Raw genomic sequence first — 16,735 nt, forward strand, 5'->3', positions numbered from 1 at the left:
GTGACGGTTTAGTCTGGCATCACGCCGCACTTGTGCTATGAGTGCTTGACTGGGTGGCGTCAGGCAGGTCCCTGCAGCCTCAGTGGGGCTGTCGTATGGGCTGAATTTGGGGTGCGTGCCCAGCGGAGCACACAGCCAGCCTTGCCGCGGCTGGGAGCACCGTTGCTCTCTTGAATATCTTCATTTAGTTAATGATCCTTTTGTTGAGAGGATTAGGGTTTAGAGGCCTCTGGCCGAGTGTTAATTAAATTAAGGCTCTTGGTGTTTTGTGGAGTTTTTGAAGCCCACTAGAGGGCTCAGTAGGAGCCCTGTAGAGCCGGGCCCGGCGGCGCTGGGCTGTGTCCAGCCCTGCCGAAGTTTGCACGAGAAGTTCTGGAAGTGCGGAGGAGCTGGATGGGCGCAGAGGCGCACGGGGCCAGCGCAGCGGAGCTCGCTGCTCCTGCAGCCCCGGCTGTGCCCTGGCCCCGGAGGCTGGCAGGCATGCGGTGTCTGCCTCACTGCTCACTCTATTATCAGCGTTAGATAATGCCGAGCTGATGTTTTTGGTTGTTTTTTTTCTCCTTCCCCACTTGGTGTTTACATTTCTGAGAAGTGGCTGACCGTGAACGTCCGGTTCCACCTTCGCTTCTGGAGGAGTCAGATACTGGCGTTGGCTCTGTTGCCTTGCTCACTTGGGTACAAGTGTGAGCACTCGGCTTTGGGGCTCGAGGGGTTTTTCTGGTGGGTGCCTGGGTTTTCCGTGTCTAGCTGGAACTGCTTTTTAACCAGTGTCTCTTTTTTCTCTTCTATCTACTGCCCCACGATGGATTTTGATGTCTCACCTGTGTGGTTGGGCTGGCGGTCTCATCTCTGGGTAAGTACCTGCTTTGTTAGATCAGTGGGTGGAAATGGTTGAAACAAGTTGCTTTGACTTAACGATCGGACCTATTTAAATAATGAACTGGCCTGTTTATTCTGTCTTAAATTCTGGAGCATTGGTTGTTGTCAAACAGCATGATTTATTGTCTGTGTGTGTGTGACGATTTTGGATATTGAAAAGCAGTTAGTTGGCCTGGAAATTGCTGTATTTTATAATATGAAGAAGCCCCCAGCAGAAGTTTTTCCTACCAGCCTAGGCTGTGGAGCACTGACCTGGGGATAAAAACACACTCAAGTGCTAGCAAGTGAGCAAATGGAAGGGAAAATATTTTTGTGAATGGAAAACTATTCTTCCTGTTCTCCCCTGGACGTCTCCTGACATCTGTTGGTGGCAAGTCAGTGCTGTGGTTGTGAAAGGGGCTCTCTGATGGCACTGGGCCACCTTGCCCTTTGCAAACCGTGGGTGTTTGGGCTTTGCAGGGCACGGAGAGGAGCCTGAGGCCGTTCTGGCAGGAGAGGAGAGGAAATGCGTGTTGAGCTTGGAGAAGAGCATCAGGCACTGATGTTTTCAATTTGTGTTCATGGAGAGCCTGCTTTGCTTGGGGGAAAAATTGCCCTGATGGGGTGGATTCTGATGTTTCCCTGCAGAGGTTTGGTGTGTGCCATAAGCTTGGCTGTGAGGTGGTGTTTGTATATTAAAGCCTCTGAGGACAAAGTGTGTTCTCAGGGTGGAGGGAAGGAAGGGATCTGCTTGGTGAAGCTGTTTCTCTGGATGCAGTGGAGCCTTTGCATCGAGGTTGTGTTCTCTGGAAACTTCAGTAAGTTTAAATTTACTTTTTTTTCCCTTTTTTTAAATCAAGCTATCCTCCTGCTAAGCTTTCCCTTCTCCTCTCCATCACTCCCCTTCCCTAGTAACACCCTCTCCTCTCCCAGAAAGGGAAAGGGCTGAGCACATTTAAAGCAGCTGTGCTCCACACCTGAGTATTCCATGTGCTGCCAGTCATTGATGAAAGACGTGAAGGGAAAGCAGAGGAAGGTGATGGGAACAGATTGCTTTACTCTTAAACTTGACATAATTATACAATGCCTCATGGCGGGGCAGGAGAGATGAATCAAATCCAAGCATAAACCTGTTGTTCTTACTCAGAAATGAGTACTATATTTGGAAGATGAGCAGCTGCCTCCTGATCTGAATGAGCTTTGCTACCAAATCTCCAAAAGCAGGATCATTAATTAACTAGAAAACCTGCCTTGGTCAGAGGTGCTGAGCTCCAGCCCCACCAAATACCCAGCAGCCATTTGAATGCAGAATAAAACTCCTCCATGTGGAAGGTACAGCAAGAAGCTCCTGTGAGTTTGGATGTGAAGCAGTGTGCAAGTGCTCACTTGCATGATGGTTGGAATGGGTTAGTGAGAGGCAAAGCTGTACCAGCACAGCAGCTGCAGCTGTGCCAGGGTAGCCTGGAGCAGGTCTTTTGCCAGAGAGTCTTCCTGCTCAGTGCTTGAGCAGATCCTCAGGACAGTCACCCATCTGGCTCTTTATGACAAGTCTCTGGTCAAGGGTGAATTTTTCCCTTGGGAAACACTGATAACCTGGACAATCCCTGGTTTGCTCTCCCCAGAGCAGTCTCCATGTTACTTTTTCCTGTTTTCTTCTATGTATTGAACAGAGGGAAGATAACTGTATTTTGGTGGTCCTGCTTGTTACAGGCTTTGGAGGTTTTGATCCTGATATGACATGAAATTTGCTGCTTGCTGAATAATTTGTGTCAGTCTTTGTCAGCAAACAAGAAAGCCATGTGGTACTTTGTTAGGGATAGCAAAGATAAAGGGGGTGTGGTACAATTTCACTGGCTCAGGGACAGCCCTGACCCTCACCCAGCACAGAAAACAGCAGGCTCAGATTGCCTCTCCATCTTTAACCGTAGCTTATCTCCTATGTAAACATAAAATGCATAGGAGTTTTAGTAAGATAATCTCCTCTCCTAACCTGGTAAGTGTTGGGCATCAGTCCTGAAACTAACACACCAGCAGCTTCCATGGAGGGAAGCTGGGAGTAGCTGCGGGGCAGAAACTGTAAGGGAAAAATGCTGAAAATGCAAGAGGAGCCTCTGTTGAGGGTTTTGCTCTTGACCTTCTAGGTGATATTCACATATGTTGCCATTATTTAAAGCCTGTCAAGAAATCCAAGGTGAGGTCATTGCTGAAAAATTGCTTAGGGCTGTGTCTGTGTCGGTAAGTGCGGCGTTCGTGGGCTGCGTTTGGGATCTGTCTTTCCATACGGTGGCACTTGTGATGCTGGAAGCCATGTGCTATTCTCTTTATCAATATATGTTGTTTCTTTCTATCCCAGAATTCACAGGTGACCTGGGGAAGGGCACTGCTTTGCAGAGCTCTTGAACAGCTTGTTGTGTTGTGAATTTTGGTCTCCCCTTAGTCCTTGTTTACACATAACCCAAAGAGGAAGAACAAATGAGGTTTCCAGCACCTTTTAGTGAGATTTTCTTCTTTAACCTCTCCTGTTGGTTGACAGTGCCTGAACATGAGCCCGGGTAGGCAAGAAGGCAAATGACATGTGGCCTGTAACTGCACTAGTGTGGCCAGCAGGACCAGGGCAGTCCCCCTGTATTGGTCAAACCTCAAATCTTGGGATCAGTTTTGGGTCCCTCACAACAAGTAAGACATTGAGAGGCTGGAGCGTGTCCAGGGAAAGGAACAGAGCTGGAGAAGGGGCTGGAGCAGTAGGAGCAACTGGGGGAGCTGGGGCAGCTCACCCTGGAGAAAGGGAGGCTCAGGGGAGACCTTCTGATTCTGCACAACTCCCTGACAGGAGGGGACAGCTGGGGAGGGAGGTCAGGGAACAAGGGGCTGGATGAGAGGAAATGGCCTCAAGCTGTGCCAGGGGAGGTTTAAGTTGGTTAATAGGGAAAAACTTAATGGAAAAGGTCATCAAGCACTGGCACAGGCTGCCCCGGCAGTGATGGAGTCACCGTTTAAAATCCATGTAGATGTGTGACTTAGGGGCATGGGTTAGTGATGGGCTTGACATTGGTGGGTTAATGGTTAGACTCTTTGATCCTGAAGGGCTTTTCCGACCTAAATGATTCCATGATTTCTATGGAAATGTGGCAGCAGGGTATCTCTTTCACTTGTCCCACCCCGTCAGAGGAGACCATCAGTCTCCTACGTGGTGTCAAGTTCTAGGGCCAGCTTAGCTCAGTGTTTTCACTTTGTTGCTTTGTAAAGCAGTGAAAACAGTTCCCATTGTGGCGTTCAGAATAGCAGCGCTGTGCTCTGAATTACCATCTAATTAAATGAAGCAAAAACTCCAAAGCAAGTGAGCTTTCTGTTGCATAAGAAAAGCTGTTTTAGTTGACCTGAAAACCAGCCTAAACAGAGATGCTTTCCCTCCCAACTCCATGGGCTGTGCAGAGCAGTTGCTACTGTTCTTGGAGAGCCATTCATGCCTGGCAGCTGTGAGCCCACTTCAAAACAGTTAGGCCTTTGAGACTTGCTTCCCTTTTGCTTGATGGTTGGAGAAACCCTGCTGTGGAGACAAATAATTAGAAATAAAAGATGGCAGCTTAATGATTATTAGCTTTTCTGACGCAGCCTGCAGTGAGTGCAGGGTGAGATTGGCAAATGCAAGCTGCTGTTGCATCTCCTGCTCCAGAGATTTACTGTGTGCACTGTTACTGTGCGGCCTCAGTGGACCTGCAGAATGTCCTGAACTAACAGAGTTGTTATTTATTTTAGTAACAAACCTTTTCAGACTCTTGGCAATTAACTGTGACAATGACAGTGTACTCCCTGTCTCTCCATCCATGCTTACAGCTTTCCTTGGCAACCTTATCCCCCTCGCCCTCATCAGTTTCTTGGATTCTGTCTATAAATGTGAACCACTTTGGGTTGCCTTAATAAAATAAGCATGAAAAGTTACTACCTTAAAAACGCCTCAAAATACCTTATTTTGAGCTCCAGAAAATCTGGCAGCAGTGGGATACTATCCTTTGGGATCCTGTCGTATGGATATTAACCTTTTTGAAGCTGGTATCCATGGCTGTCAGTTTCAGAGGTTAATATACTGCATTTCAAGCAAGCTGAGGTCTTTTTAATTTGTGATATAGAAATGTGCACCAGTTAATCATTGTGCACCTGCAGAAAGAAATGCCTCTGGGCAGACTTTGGCTATGCTCTCTTAGGTTTTGGGAACATCCGTAGGCAGGACTCAGAGTGGCAGATCTGATCCAGTTATGTAGTTTAGAGCAAACCCTGTGAGGTCCAAGGACGTGTCAGGCAGGGGATGCAGCGCTGAACAAGGTGGTGCAGAGCTTTGGCTCTTATTTGTGAAAAAGTAATGTCTAGCAGTTGTATTTGTTCTCCACAGATAAAGTTTAATTTAAATAAGTGTTAGGTTTTGCCAGGTGTCCCTCACTGATGCAGAGGTCTAGCCCTCAGTCACAAATTGCTGTCTGTTGACTAGTGCTGGGTTGGGTTCATGGCTTGTGTGAATTTGCTGCCTGGCCTTTGGATTACATGAGATATGTTAGTGCAGACTGGAACTCTCTTGGCCAAGTATCTGCCTCAAACTTGCTGCTAGGTACGCACTAGTCCTAAATAAATCCTCATCTTGAAACTGTCCTTCCCCAAGCCAAAGAGCTCTAAGCATTTCGAAGCCAAGGGGTGCTCTTTGCCCAACAAGAGCATAACAGTATGGAGTCAAATCTCTTTCATTGAATTGATGCCTTTCCGGGGAGAAGCTGCAGTCGAAAACACACCTACCTGGTGTTATTTAAAGAAGCCAGAGCCTCTCTTGGCTACAGTTTGACTCCTCATCCATGCAAGGAGTAAATCAGCTCCTGACATCTTTTGTTTGTAGTGCAGCTTGGCTGCCTCCCGGCTGGAGCTCTGGTCTCTAGGTGGCACTCACTGTTATTTTTGGGTGCATTTCAAGAAAGACTGCATAGCTGAGCTTGTCCCCTGCTGAAGGGACAGCTGCTTCTCCTGCCGGGCTGGCTGGTCCTGTTTGGCTTAGGAGGGTGACGTAAGGGCTTGAACTTCTTCCTGCTGCCCAAACACAGGAGTTCCCAGCAGCATTACCTTAAAGAGGGGTAGGGAGTCAAGTGCTGTCTGTGAGCACACTCCTCTGGTTTTAGTTTTTTACTGAGGCTGCTGGGAAATGAAATGCTGGTAAATGCTTGGAAGGAGGGTGAACTCTCAAGGTGGTGGAGGTGAGTGTGCTGTGGGACAGTCTGAAGCTCCTGTGATGGTTCTTTCCATGGTTCGGTCAGTGTCTTGGCTTGTTTCTGGAGACCACACTCGTGCCACACTGACTGCCTTTTCCTGAGTCTGCACTGCTTGTATTCACAGCATCACCTGTAATCTATTGTCCAGGTTTTGTTAAGCTCTTTCTAGATCCTTTCAGTACAGCCACTCATGTGTTTAATACTTCCTACTCATACTTGAGAGGAAAAGTATTCCTCTGTCAATGCAGAACCATTCACACTCGATCTTGCAGGCTGCAAATGAGCTCTAATCTTCAATGGTGCATCTTGGCAGAAATGTACTTTATGCACTGACTCTAAGCCCTAAGTTTAAACAAAGCTGACTCTCCAGGAGCTGTTCTTTCCTGCACTGGCACACATCCTGGAGAGAACTAAAGCTCCTCTTCTGTTTTATTCCTCTTTTTACTTGGAGCTTGTCTACTTTAGCAAAATTGGAGGTGGACTGCCCTGATGCCACATGTGATTCCAATACCTAAATCACTCAGTCTCTTTAGCTATGAGGGTGCTCCTTGGCTCTTTAATAACTATCTCAGCAATGAATCCGTGGTTAGTTTTGGGGAGTGTTATGATGGGCTGGACTAGATTTAATCGCTGGTTAAATAGTTTATACAGAACTAGATGAATGTAGATGTTCCAGGTTGCCTTCACTGTGCACAGCATGAGTTGTAGAAAAGCAGTGCAGAGTGTTCTAGACTTCAGTGAAAATTCATTGAGTTTGCAGTTCAGCCTGTCAGAGGCTTTTTCAGCAGTGAATTCTATGCTGGAGAGAGGGGTGGGCAGGGGAGAAATGCAGTGTTAGTTGAAGCATCCTTTCCTTCCAGGTGAGTCATTTACCTGGAATATATTAATTCTAGATCACCAGTTTACAGGAACACAAAGCTTGAGAAGTCAAAGGGAAGTTTTCTTTCCTCCTCATTCTTGTCTTCTGCTCATGGCCAAATCAGCACTGCTGATGGTGACAGCAAAGCTGGAAGAGAAGCCAAGGGCAGAGGGCCAGGAGCTGGCAAAACTGAGCCACCTGCTCTCCTCCCACCTTGTTTGCTCTTGTGAAATGGCTGCTGCTGCGATGGAGGCTGTCACTTGTTTAGCAAAGTGTGTGAGTGTGGCACAGAAACAGAGTGTGCTGTTGTGTGTTCACATACATGTGCCTAATACAGCTCATTTAGAGCAGGATGGATAAAGGATTCATCTGACCAGCTTAATTTTTTTGTTTTCCCAGAACTTGGTGTAATCCTGAGCATTTCACTTTATATCCTGCTTGCTCTGGGGGAGGGAGCACAGCACCAGTGTGATGCACAATGCTTTGTTTAGATTGGGAATTCCTCACTGGAGAAGCTCCTCAGGGCAAAGAGAAGAGCTCTCTGCCCTTTATTGTTGTGCCAGTCATGCTCTGGGCAGTGTTCCCCAGCACTGGTGTAAACTGGGAGCCCAGTTTTACAACAAATCCTACCAGGAGTGTATCCTGTGGGGCCTGCAGAATGCTGGATCACCTTACAAAGATCTGTTCTGTGAAGAACTTGAGCTGGATTTAATCTGCTGTCTGGATGTTCCTAGGATGCTGCAGTGTGTCCTGCTGAGCTGCCTGCACGTTACCCAGGCAGAGGGCAGGGTTTGGCATTGTCCTCCATGACCCAGTTGGTTTGCACTGACCGAAGCCATGAGGATCTGAGCACTCCCAGTGGCCTTTCACCTTGTGAGGATCAACCATAGAGATCCCAAACACATGCCTAAAGTGAATATAATTCCTGTCCTTATTCCCATATCCAGCAGGCGAATACCGAGAAATCCTGACTTATTAAAATAATTCTTAGTCTCTAAATGACCCCCATAACATGACTTAAACCAGCTGTAACTGGGATTGTTCTTTAAATAGTTGCAATCCAGGCTTGGCACAGGGAAAAGTGTTCTTATAGTGAAGAATTTAAGAAATTTCCATTACTTCCTATGGGATTTCAGAGGTCAGTTCAGGGCTATGTAAAAAGGAAAAAGTTAGAAGCTAAGCCAGTGACTTCCAGCTGAAGTGTGGTGGTGATGGGTGTATTTCCACGTGCACAAGAGTGGTAGTTTTGGGTTTCTTTTTTTTTCTTTTTTCCCACATATTTTCTGCTCCCTGTAAAAAATTGCTTTGGTATAGGCTCAGGTCCCCATGCCCCAGAAGAACATTTTTCAGGTTCTCACAGCATAGACCAAGTGCTTTGTTTTGTATCTGAAAAGTCAACTTTTTAGTTTCTCTTCCTTTAGCCTTGAAGCCGGTCAAGCTCTCAGTCATTTGTTTGGGTTCTGAAGGGGTGACAGCAATCTTTGGCCTCCTGCACAGCATGTCGGCAGCTTGCACTAGTGCTCCCTGTGGCTAAATGCTTCACCTGGGAACACAGAATGCAGGAGCTGCTGCTCTCTGTTCTTAGCTGCTGGCAGATGGAGTTGGGGATCATCTGGTGATCTGAGTGCAGTGGATGATGCGCTGTGTAGTGTTAAATCGCTGCTTTGATGTGTAGTTTTTGTTGCCTGGGTCTCTCTTCCACGTAATCTGCTGTGTGTGGTGTACAATGGAGCAGTGTGGGTTTGTTTGCTTGTTTTTTTTAGTTTCAAGAAGCTGTTGCCAACCAAAAATTGTGGTTTCTTTGCTCCGTGGTTTTTTCCTCAAAGCCTGTTGGACTGGTATTTCTCTTCTGTCAGTGTTTTAAGCCCACCCGTGGGTGAGCAGTAGCAAAGGCAGCAGTTGTGGTGGGTCAGCACCCTCCATGCACTGCCTGGGCTATTAAAATGTATTAAATTATTAATTTAAAATCTGGGGACTGAAGCCAGAGCTACAGGGCATGTTTCAAAGGAGCTACCTGTCCCTAATGTAGAGCCGCCAGACCTTTCCCAGCCTGTCTTTTTTTAATCAGATGTGCTTATCTAAGTCTAAGGAAATCACCAAGTAGTTCAGATTTAAGGCAAAAATATCTGTCTTCCCTCTCATTAACTTTTATGCAAGTGGTCTCAACACTGAGAAAGGGGAGCTGCCCGTTCTTGGCAGAGCTGAGCATCATAGATGCATAAAGGAGAAGGGGTACATAGTTGTGAGAAACAGGTTAATTTTTCTAAAACTCTGGGTATTTTTGGCCCCTATACAGCACAAATGCCCTCAGCAAGGGCCACTCGCATGCTAGGTCAGTACCAGTGAGGGCTCAGCATGGTGATGGGACCCATCCCAGCCAGGGTGTGCATCAGCCTCGGCTGTTACCCGCTGATGAAGAAGCGGGGTGGTTGCTCTTAAACCAAGCAGAATAATGTGCCTGAGACCTCAATTCCCTTTGGGAGACAAACAGAGATGCCTTGGTGTCAGGTGTAGTTTGGAACTTTGCAAATATATAAGGGGGATTTGGTTCCTGAGCTGGGCAGGCTGGCAGCACCCTTGCTGGAGCCTTTGGAAGTGCTCAAGGGGCACTGGGCATTGTGTTTTGCTCTGATGTACGTAGCAGGGAGAGATGGGCAGCTCTGCTTGACAAAAATAACTGATTTGTTATTCTAGTTTGGCTGTAAGCGAGGAAAATCCAGTCCGTGCTGGAGGTGCGGGATTCCAGAGCAGGGGCAGGGTGGGCTCCTGGAGGGGTTTCTTGTTGACCAAACGCTCGCCACCTCAATTATCGCTTCTTTGGCTTGCCACAGACTGAGGCAGTACCAGTTTGATTACGAATGGCCTTATGATTAAAAAGATGAAGAATATAGTAACAGTAAAAAGAAAACCCCAACGCCCCCCCTGCTTTTCTTCATACACTCCTCCTTGCTTCTTCACCCCGTGTTTCCCTTCAGAGCTGAGCCACGACTTTCTCTGGGAGGCAGCGAACGGTATTTAAAATCTAGGTCACGGAGGGAGGGGGAGCGGTGCTGCCGCCCGCGGTACCGGCGGGCAGGACCCTTCCTGCCCCTTCCTACCGCGGCCGTGCGGCGCCAAATTATCGCCCCCCCGCCACCATCACCTTAGCGGGGAGGGGCGCGGTGCTGGCAAGAGCAGGCGGTAATTCCGCTAGTTCAGCCTCTCGCTGCGGGGTGTTGCGGCGGGCTCAGGAAGGCGCTCCGGGCGCTGCCTCCGGGCCGCCCGCGGGAGGGAAACGTGAGGGAACGGCACGGGGGGAGCCAGGAGGGGGCGCCCGCTCCCCCGCCCGCGCCGCCGGCCGCGGGTTCCCCGCAGCCAATGGCGAGGCGGCGCTGGCGTCCCGCCCCTCGCCCTCGGCCAATGACAACTTACTACAGTGTTGTGGGGGGAGGAGGCGGGGTCGGGGGGGCAGAGCGGCGGGCGGCAGCGGCGCGGAGGGGAGAGGAGCGGAGGGCGAGCGGCTGGCTGGGGACGGCGCGGCCCCGGGTGCCGCACCACAGCCGGGGCTCTGCGGGGCCCGCCGTGAGGCCGGCGGGCGCTGCGCGCGGGGGCGGCCGGGTAAGCGCGCGCGGGAGCGTGTGCGCGGCGCGGGGGAGTGCGCGCGGCCTTTGCGCGGCGGGTCCGTGTCCGTGTGGCTGTGTCCGCGGATCGGATCGGATCGGTGCGTGCTCGCGGTCTCTGTGGGTGGGCACGTGTGTGCGCGCGTGTGTGGCTGTGCTCTGTGTGTGAGTGCGTGTGCTCATCTGCGCAAGGTGCAGCTGCACGGCCAGCGTGTGCGGTCGGTGTGCCTGTGCGTGCGCGTCGGGTGCCGGAGTGTGCACGCGTGGTGTGCACGAGCACCCCGCGTGTGTAGTTTGTATCGGGGCTGTGTGGTGTGACTGCTGTGAGTTCTGCGTGTGAGCGCTGCATGCATGCGCAGGGCGTGTGCAAGCCGTGCGTGTGTGTACACAGGGTGTCTGTGCACACGAGGCGAGCGTGCGTGGTGTTTGTGTGTGCACCGTGTGTATGTGTACTGTGCGTGTGTGTGCACAGCGCGTATTTGCACTGACCGGATCCAGTGCAGCTGCGTGTGCACAGTGTGTGTGTGTGTGTGAGCGCTCCGTGGGGCTGTGTGTGACATGGAGTGCTGAAAGTCCAAGGGCCGAGGCTCACCCCGAGACAGATCCTGTAGGAGGTGAGAGGTGGGGATAGCGGGCTGGGGACACGCAGCTCAGAGCTGGCACCCAGGGTCCCCTTTGGCTGGGACGGGCTGCCCTGGGGTCCCCAGCTCTGCCCGGAGCCCTTTGTGCAGGAGGAGGAGCAGGAGAAAGGAGACATGGCGGGGAATGGCTGCTGGGGAAGTGCTCCACAGGCCGATGCCTGCTCACCCACCCGTGGGACCAATGTGGATGTTGTGGTCTGGCATCAGTCAGGCAAGGGCTCTTTCCTGTCCGTGCATCCTGCGTTCCCCTGAATTGTAGCTCAGGAAAACACCTTGGCCCACTGGGAGGTGATGCTCTTACCGGATTTTCCACCGAGGCGTATTTGTTATTTCCTATCTCCAGTGAAGCATCGTTTATAATGAAAATTGTTCCAGAAGGTCTGGAATTAATTAAAATCCACCTTGTCCACCTCTGAGTGCTGCAGCTGCAATTGCCCCAAGTCCTCACTTCCTTGTTTTTTGGGGAAAAGGAACTTGTTCACCCTTTGTGCACTGGTTTGGGGAAGCTGGTTTTGGACAGGGTCTGGCAGCTCTTCCCTCTGTGGCTGTGTAAATGGTAATTCAAGAATTGCATGTTTGGTGGTAAAGAGAAAATTTCTTAGAGATTGTCCAAATTCTGGGGTAGGTGCTATGCTGCTTCAGTTTTAATTCTGTGTGTTAATTTAATGAAGATACTGGAGAAGCAAAGCAAAACAGGTGCCTTCCAATTCAAACTATTCCATGAAAATCTTGATTTTGAACAGTACCATAAATTCCATTTCTGCCTTACCTTGCTCTTTCCACTCCGGATTTGAAGGCTTTTCAAACACACTGGATTTTGCTTGTCTTGGTTTGCTAGATCTGGAGGGAGGGTCTTTGGATTAGTGATTCTTATTCACAGTTGAGATGTGTAAAAATGATCCCTGTAAGGTCTCGTGGGGCAGAGTATGTTGGGTCTGGATGAGGGATGTGGAGCGCCTGCCCTGGCTGCTGGTACTGCTGTGATGCTGTGGAGAGCAATTCCTTTCACAGTTAGCTAACTCTCGTGTCGCTGCCCCAGGATCTGCTTGCTCCCTTTGCTTCAGAGGTTGCTTTGTGGAGATCCAAAGTAGGTTGTTTTTCTTTTTTAATGATTGGTCCAGCCATATTTAATGAATTGAAGGTTTTCCTGTAGCATTGTGTTGCATGTCAGTGATGCTGATACTCTTGATGTTTACATTTTGCATCATCTTGCATCTTCAGTTGCACTTGTGGGGCAATTTTGAATATTGGGAGGGATTTAAAAGGCAGTGGGGTCCTTTGCATATCTCTCCTGTCAAGGCCTTAATAAAGAAGGTGAGGATTTTCCAGGATTCCTATGGACAAACATAATCTGCTGGGGAAGGTAAATATCAGGATAAAGACAGTGTGTGCTCCTTACTTTGAAAACTCAATTAGAACCTTATGAAACGGAGAGAAGGATGATTTTTTTTTTCCTATTATAAACATTCATTATTTCCTGTATCAATTTAGATGACGAGAACAGGAATTGCCTGTGTTTTCATCTGGTCTCACAATTGCAAGTTCAAACAAATAATCTTACCAGAAGCGAAGCTTTTCATGGGAAAGCAGCAATCCTGAGGAATAAGGACTCCTCTCGGCCTGTTTCCAAACATTTTATGTTTCTAAAGCCTACAAGTGCTTCAGGCAATGATGCTCCAAACCTACAGCTCCTGGCTCCAGTATCTCCCTGCCAAGTGCCTGTGCGATCTGCATGAGCATCCATGGTGTTTTTTCATTCGATAGCATTTGATTTTTGGAAATCGGTAAAACAGCATCTTTCCTACTGTCCTGTTTACTGCTTGTTGAGCAGATATTTGAATGGATGGGACATAGGCTGGTGAGGATATGGCTTATCTAGTGAGCAACCACCTCCACAAATTCATTCATTAGAGATTAAAGTGCTGCTCTGCTGGGGTATGCAGCGATGTTGGGATGCTCCATGTGCTTTGATACATTGATAGGTGGATGATGATGATGTTGTGGATATGGCATATAATGTGCTGGGATAAGTTGTGTGTACAGAAGGGTTGCTGATGGAAGGCAGTGACTCTGTACTAGGTTTTTTACCAGCAGTTATTTGGCATCTCAAAGGAATCTTGGATTTTTGGTGTCAGCAGGTGAACCTCAGGCTCTTCATCCTTAGATGTTCAGTGGAAGTGTTGGCTGAGTATCCACAGCATCTGACTAGGAGTTTCTCCTCAAATGTCTTTCCTTGTGTCCCCAAATGAGGGGTTTGTGCTGGGAGCCTCTTCATTTGTGGGAACCGTGACAATACCCGTGTCACTGCCAGCTGGATTTTTCTTCAGCCTCTTACTGCTGTATTTCACCAATTTCTTGGAAGAAGCCCTAGAAATTAGTGGTGCTCAGAGATCTTGTGTCCGTGCTGGGTGGGAAAGCTCTGGGCTCTCCCCAGGCCAGGGGTCCCTGCTCCCACCCCTCTGTGGATGGAGGCTGTTGTGGATGGGGCTGCAGGGGGGAGGTAGAGCTGAGCTGTACTGGTGTGCCACACTGGGTGGGTGTCTGAACTTGCTGGAGCTGCTTTTACATTCCTGGGAATAAACTGATGAATCTAAGGGCTTTATTAGAACAGTGTGAGGGTCCCTGTAGCAGCCCTACGGATGCAAATAATTTCCTATCATAAACCTTATTTTGTACTTTTAAACTTCACTGCAGATCTATTGGCTTCCCTCTAACTTCTGTGCAATTTTCTTAGAGCATTAGGGAGTAGAAGATACTCGGGTTGTTTAGGCTTGGAGCTGTGTTTGTTGCTTCATGTATTTTTCTGGGGAGGTTCAATATAAAGCTTTGCATCAGGAGTAGAAATTGCATTCTGGGCCTGGGGATCTTTTGCAGTGATTATTCTGCTTTCTTGGTACTTGTCCTTTGCTGTAATCTTGTGTAGATTAAGCAGGCAACGATGCATAAAGATTTCCCTTTATATGTCTTATCTACTACTGTTTTGATCAGTACTTAAATTGCAAAGAGCTGTAGGATGCAGTGTAGCAGGGATTTATCTTTGTCCATTGGATGGATTAGGTAGGAATGTTTATGGCTTGTACTTAATCCAGATTAATATTATTAGTTTCTTTACGTTCACTCGGTTGTTTACACTTGTTTTGTTTATGTGAATTTTTGCTTGTGTAATGCCACTCACATCATGTATTAAAAGCCAGTGTTTTTAATTTGTCCATGTAGATTGTGTAGATGGACTAAATCTTTCTCTCTCTCTCTCTCCGTTTTCTTTTTGTTTTTGTTTTTTTTTAAATGAAGCAGTTCCACGGAGAGGGAAATTGTGTGGGCTTGGGGGTTGTGTTCAAGCAATTGTACTCTTCCAGGGCATGCTGCTCTGGACCTTGCTGCATTTCTGATTTGGGATTTTTAAGCAAATTCCCATCCCAGCTTGCTTTTGCTGTTGTGCTTGGAGCAAATGTCGACAGCAGTGCTTTGTAATTTATAATTTATAAAGTCTCACAGCACTCGAACTCTGGTGCTTTTGGAAGGGACTGAGAATTTTGTATCTCCTGATCTCAACTCAGAGCATAAAAGATGTAGGAAGATGAGCGGTTCAGGGGAGCATTTCCTATTGCAGGCAGTGGGAGAGCTCCATGGCTGCCTGGTTGCGTGGCCATGGCCACAGTGTTGGCTGCTTCTGTCCCACATGGGTATTTTTGGGGAGCAGCCCAGTCCATCTGCTCGTGAAGGTGAGTGCCATCGCTTTCAGACAGGGTCACACCATGGAATAACCCTCCGTGGCTGCCTCAGGAAACCTGGAGCCCAGACCTGTGGAGGATCCTTTGCTCTGTCAAAATTGAGTTGTTCTTACAGTGATCAGCTCAGCCCGAGATGTAACCACAGCAAAGCACGCCGTGGCTGGAGCCTGGGGATAGGAGTACACTTTGAAAGCACTGGAAGAAGAATTGGGCTAGTTAGCTATTTCTATGAAAACCACAATTCCTTTGAACCCTCCGGTCACTGGTTGTAGGCTGATTATTCCACTCCTTCCCCGCCCCACAGAATGTGTGTGTGAGAGAGATAATTAAAAGCTTTTAGTTAAATAAATAACTAAGCTGCTCATGCAGCTTTATAGTAGAATTGCAGAGCCAAACCCTTAGAGATGGAAGATGGCGTGTGCTGCTGCTGGTCCCACAGCATCTTCTTCCTGTGCTGGTGTGGCCTTGGAGCATGATTCCATAGGGACTTTTCCCTAGGGTCTGTGTATCACTGAATATGAGAGCAAGCAGGGTGTAAGTGGGGACGGTCCCATCTCTGTGTCCAGGGCTCCAGGCTGTATTTATTCTCTGCTATTCAAACTCTGCTCCAAAGACAGGATTAATAATTCCCACCCGAATTCATCTGCAATGCCTGTGTACAAATGAATCAAAGGCATGAGCTGGTCTTTTCAATTCACTCATGAGATGGTCTGGATGCTCCAGGACAGCTTGAAGGGTGGTTTGGTTTTATCCCATTGACATGGAGCACGATGGAACATTTTATAGTCCAGCCCCCGTTTCTGCCTCTGTGAGCTGCCTGCGGTGCCTTGAGACAGGCACTTGGGAAATGAGAAACGTGCAGTTGGTAACCATTCCTGGGGAGTTTTAAGAGTTGTTTGTCATTGCCCAGGGGCTGGTTCATGGAAGGATAAAAATCTTTCAGGTCCAGCTTCAGCTGCCCTAGGCAGCAAATATTTTTCCTCCTGCAGCCCTGCCTTGCATGCTGCCTTCCAGTTCCTGAACCAGTGGATAAGAGGGTCCTATAACCAGTGTCAAAATCTCCTGAATTTGACAGGACCCACAAGGATCATTGTGTCCAGCTCCTGGCCCTGCACGGGATACCCCAACAATCCTACCCTGTGTGTCCTTGAGAGGGTTGTCCGTTGTCCAAACACTCCTGGAACTCTGGCAGCCTCGGCGCTCTGACCATTCCCAGGGGAGTCTGGTCAGTGCCCCACCACCCTCTGGGTGAAGAAATCTTCTCCTGGTATCTTACCTAAATGTATATCCCTGATTTCCCCTCTTAACATGGGGGCCACAGAAGAGCAGGATGCCCTGGGTCTTTATGGGAAAATGCTAATTTTAGTTGGTGCAGAGGCACCTCAGGGTGACATTTTGCAGACTGACAAAAAACTTCCTTAAATCCCCAAACAAAAACTGCTGGTGTGTCCTTTACTGGATTCTGTGTGTGTAGTGTTACAGTCCTGTTGGCAAAGACACATATCCTGGGCAGTGTCACCTTGACATGTACGTCAGACACAAGCCAATGGGACCCTCCAGGGACACAGCCACTTGGAGAAGAGCAGTGGTGAGCTGTCATCCTCCTGGTGCAAAGCAGTCCTTCTGTCCTTCATGTACTATGAAAACTCAGCTGCTCATTTGTTCTGAAAAATCTTGAAATCCAGCATTAGGCCAAAGTTTTCTGGCCTGAATACCTGGTTTACAACTGTTGGTTGGCAGTGAATTGACAGGCAAGATGGAAATTGTGTGTTTAAGTTGTGGGGGTGGTTGTTGGTCTGAA

General features: G+C 48.5%; 1 protein-coding gene across 5 annotated transcripts in view; it reads left to right on the top strand.

Moving 5' to 3' along the window:
- Window positions 1–16,735, top strand: part of EPB41 (erythrocyte membrane protein band 4.1) — a 90,871-nt gene that overhangs the window by 8,102 nt on the left and 66,034 nt on the right. Inside the window, exon 1 of one of the 5 annotated variants that reach the window (XM_014258601.2) lies at window positions 690–853. The exons of 2 other annotated variants lie outside the window; for them this stretch is intronic. In XM_014258601.2, coding sequence (XP_014114076.1) covers window positions 813–853 — 41 coding nt within the window. In that variant the 5' untranslated portion in view covers window positions 690–812. Of the gene's footprint in view, window positions 1–689; window positions 854–1,659; window positions 1,677–10,424; window positions 10,561–16,735 lie in introns of those variants that run through there. 2 more of the 5 variants (XM_014258607.2, XM_088067559.1) reach the window with 2 other exon arrangements.

The sequence above is a fragment of the Pseudopodoces humilis genome, chromosome 27, assembly GCF_049639895.1.
Source record: "Pseudopodoces humilis isolate 2021_Gansu_Grassland_sample_001 chromosome 27, ASM4963989v1, whole genome shotgun sequence".
In the NCBI taxonomy this organism is placed as follows: domain Eukaryota; kingdom Metazoa; phylum Chordata; class Aves; order Passeriformes; family Paridae; genus Pseudopodoces; species Pseudopodoces humilis.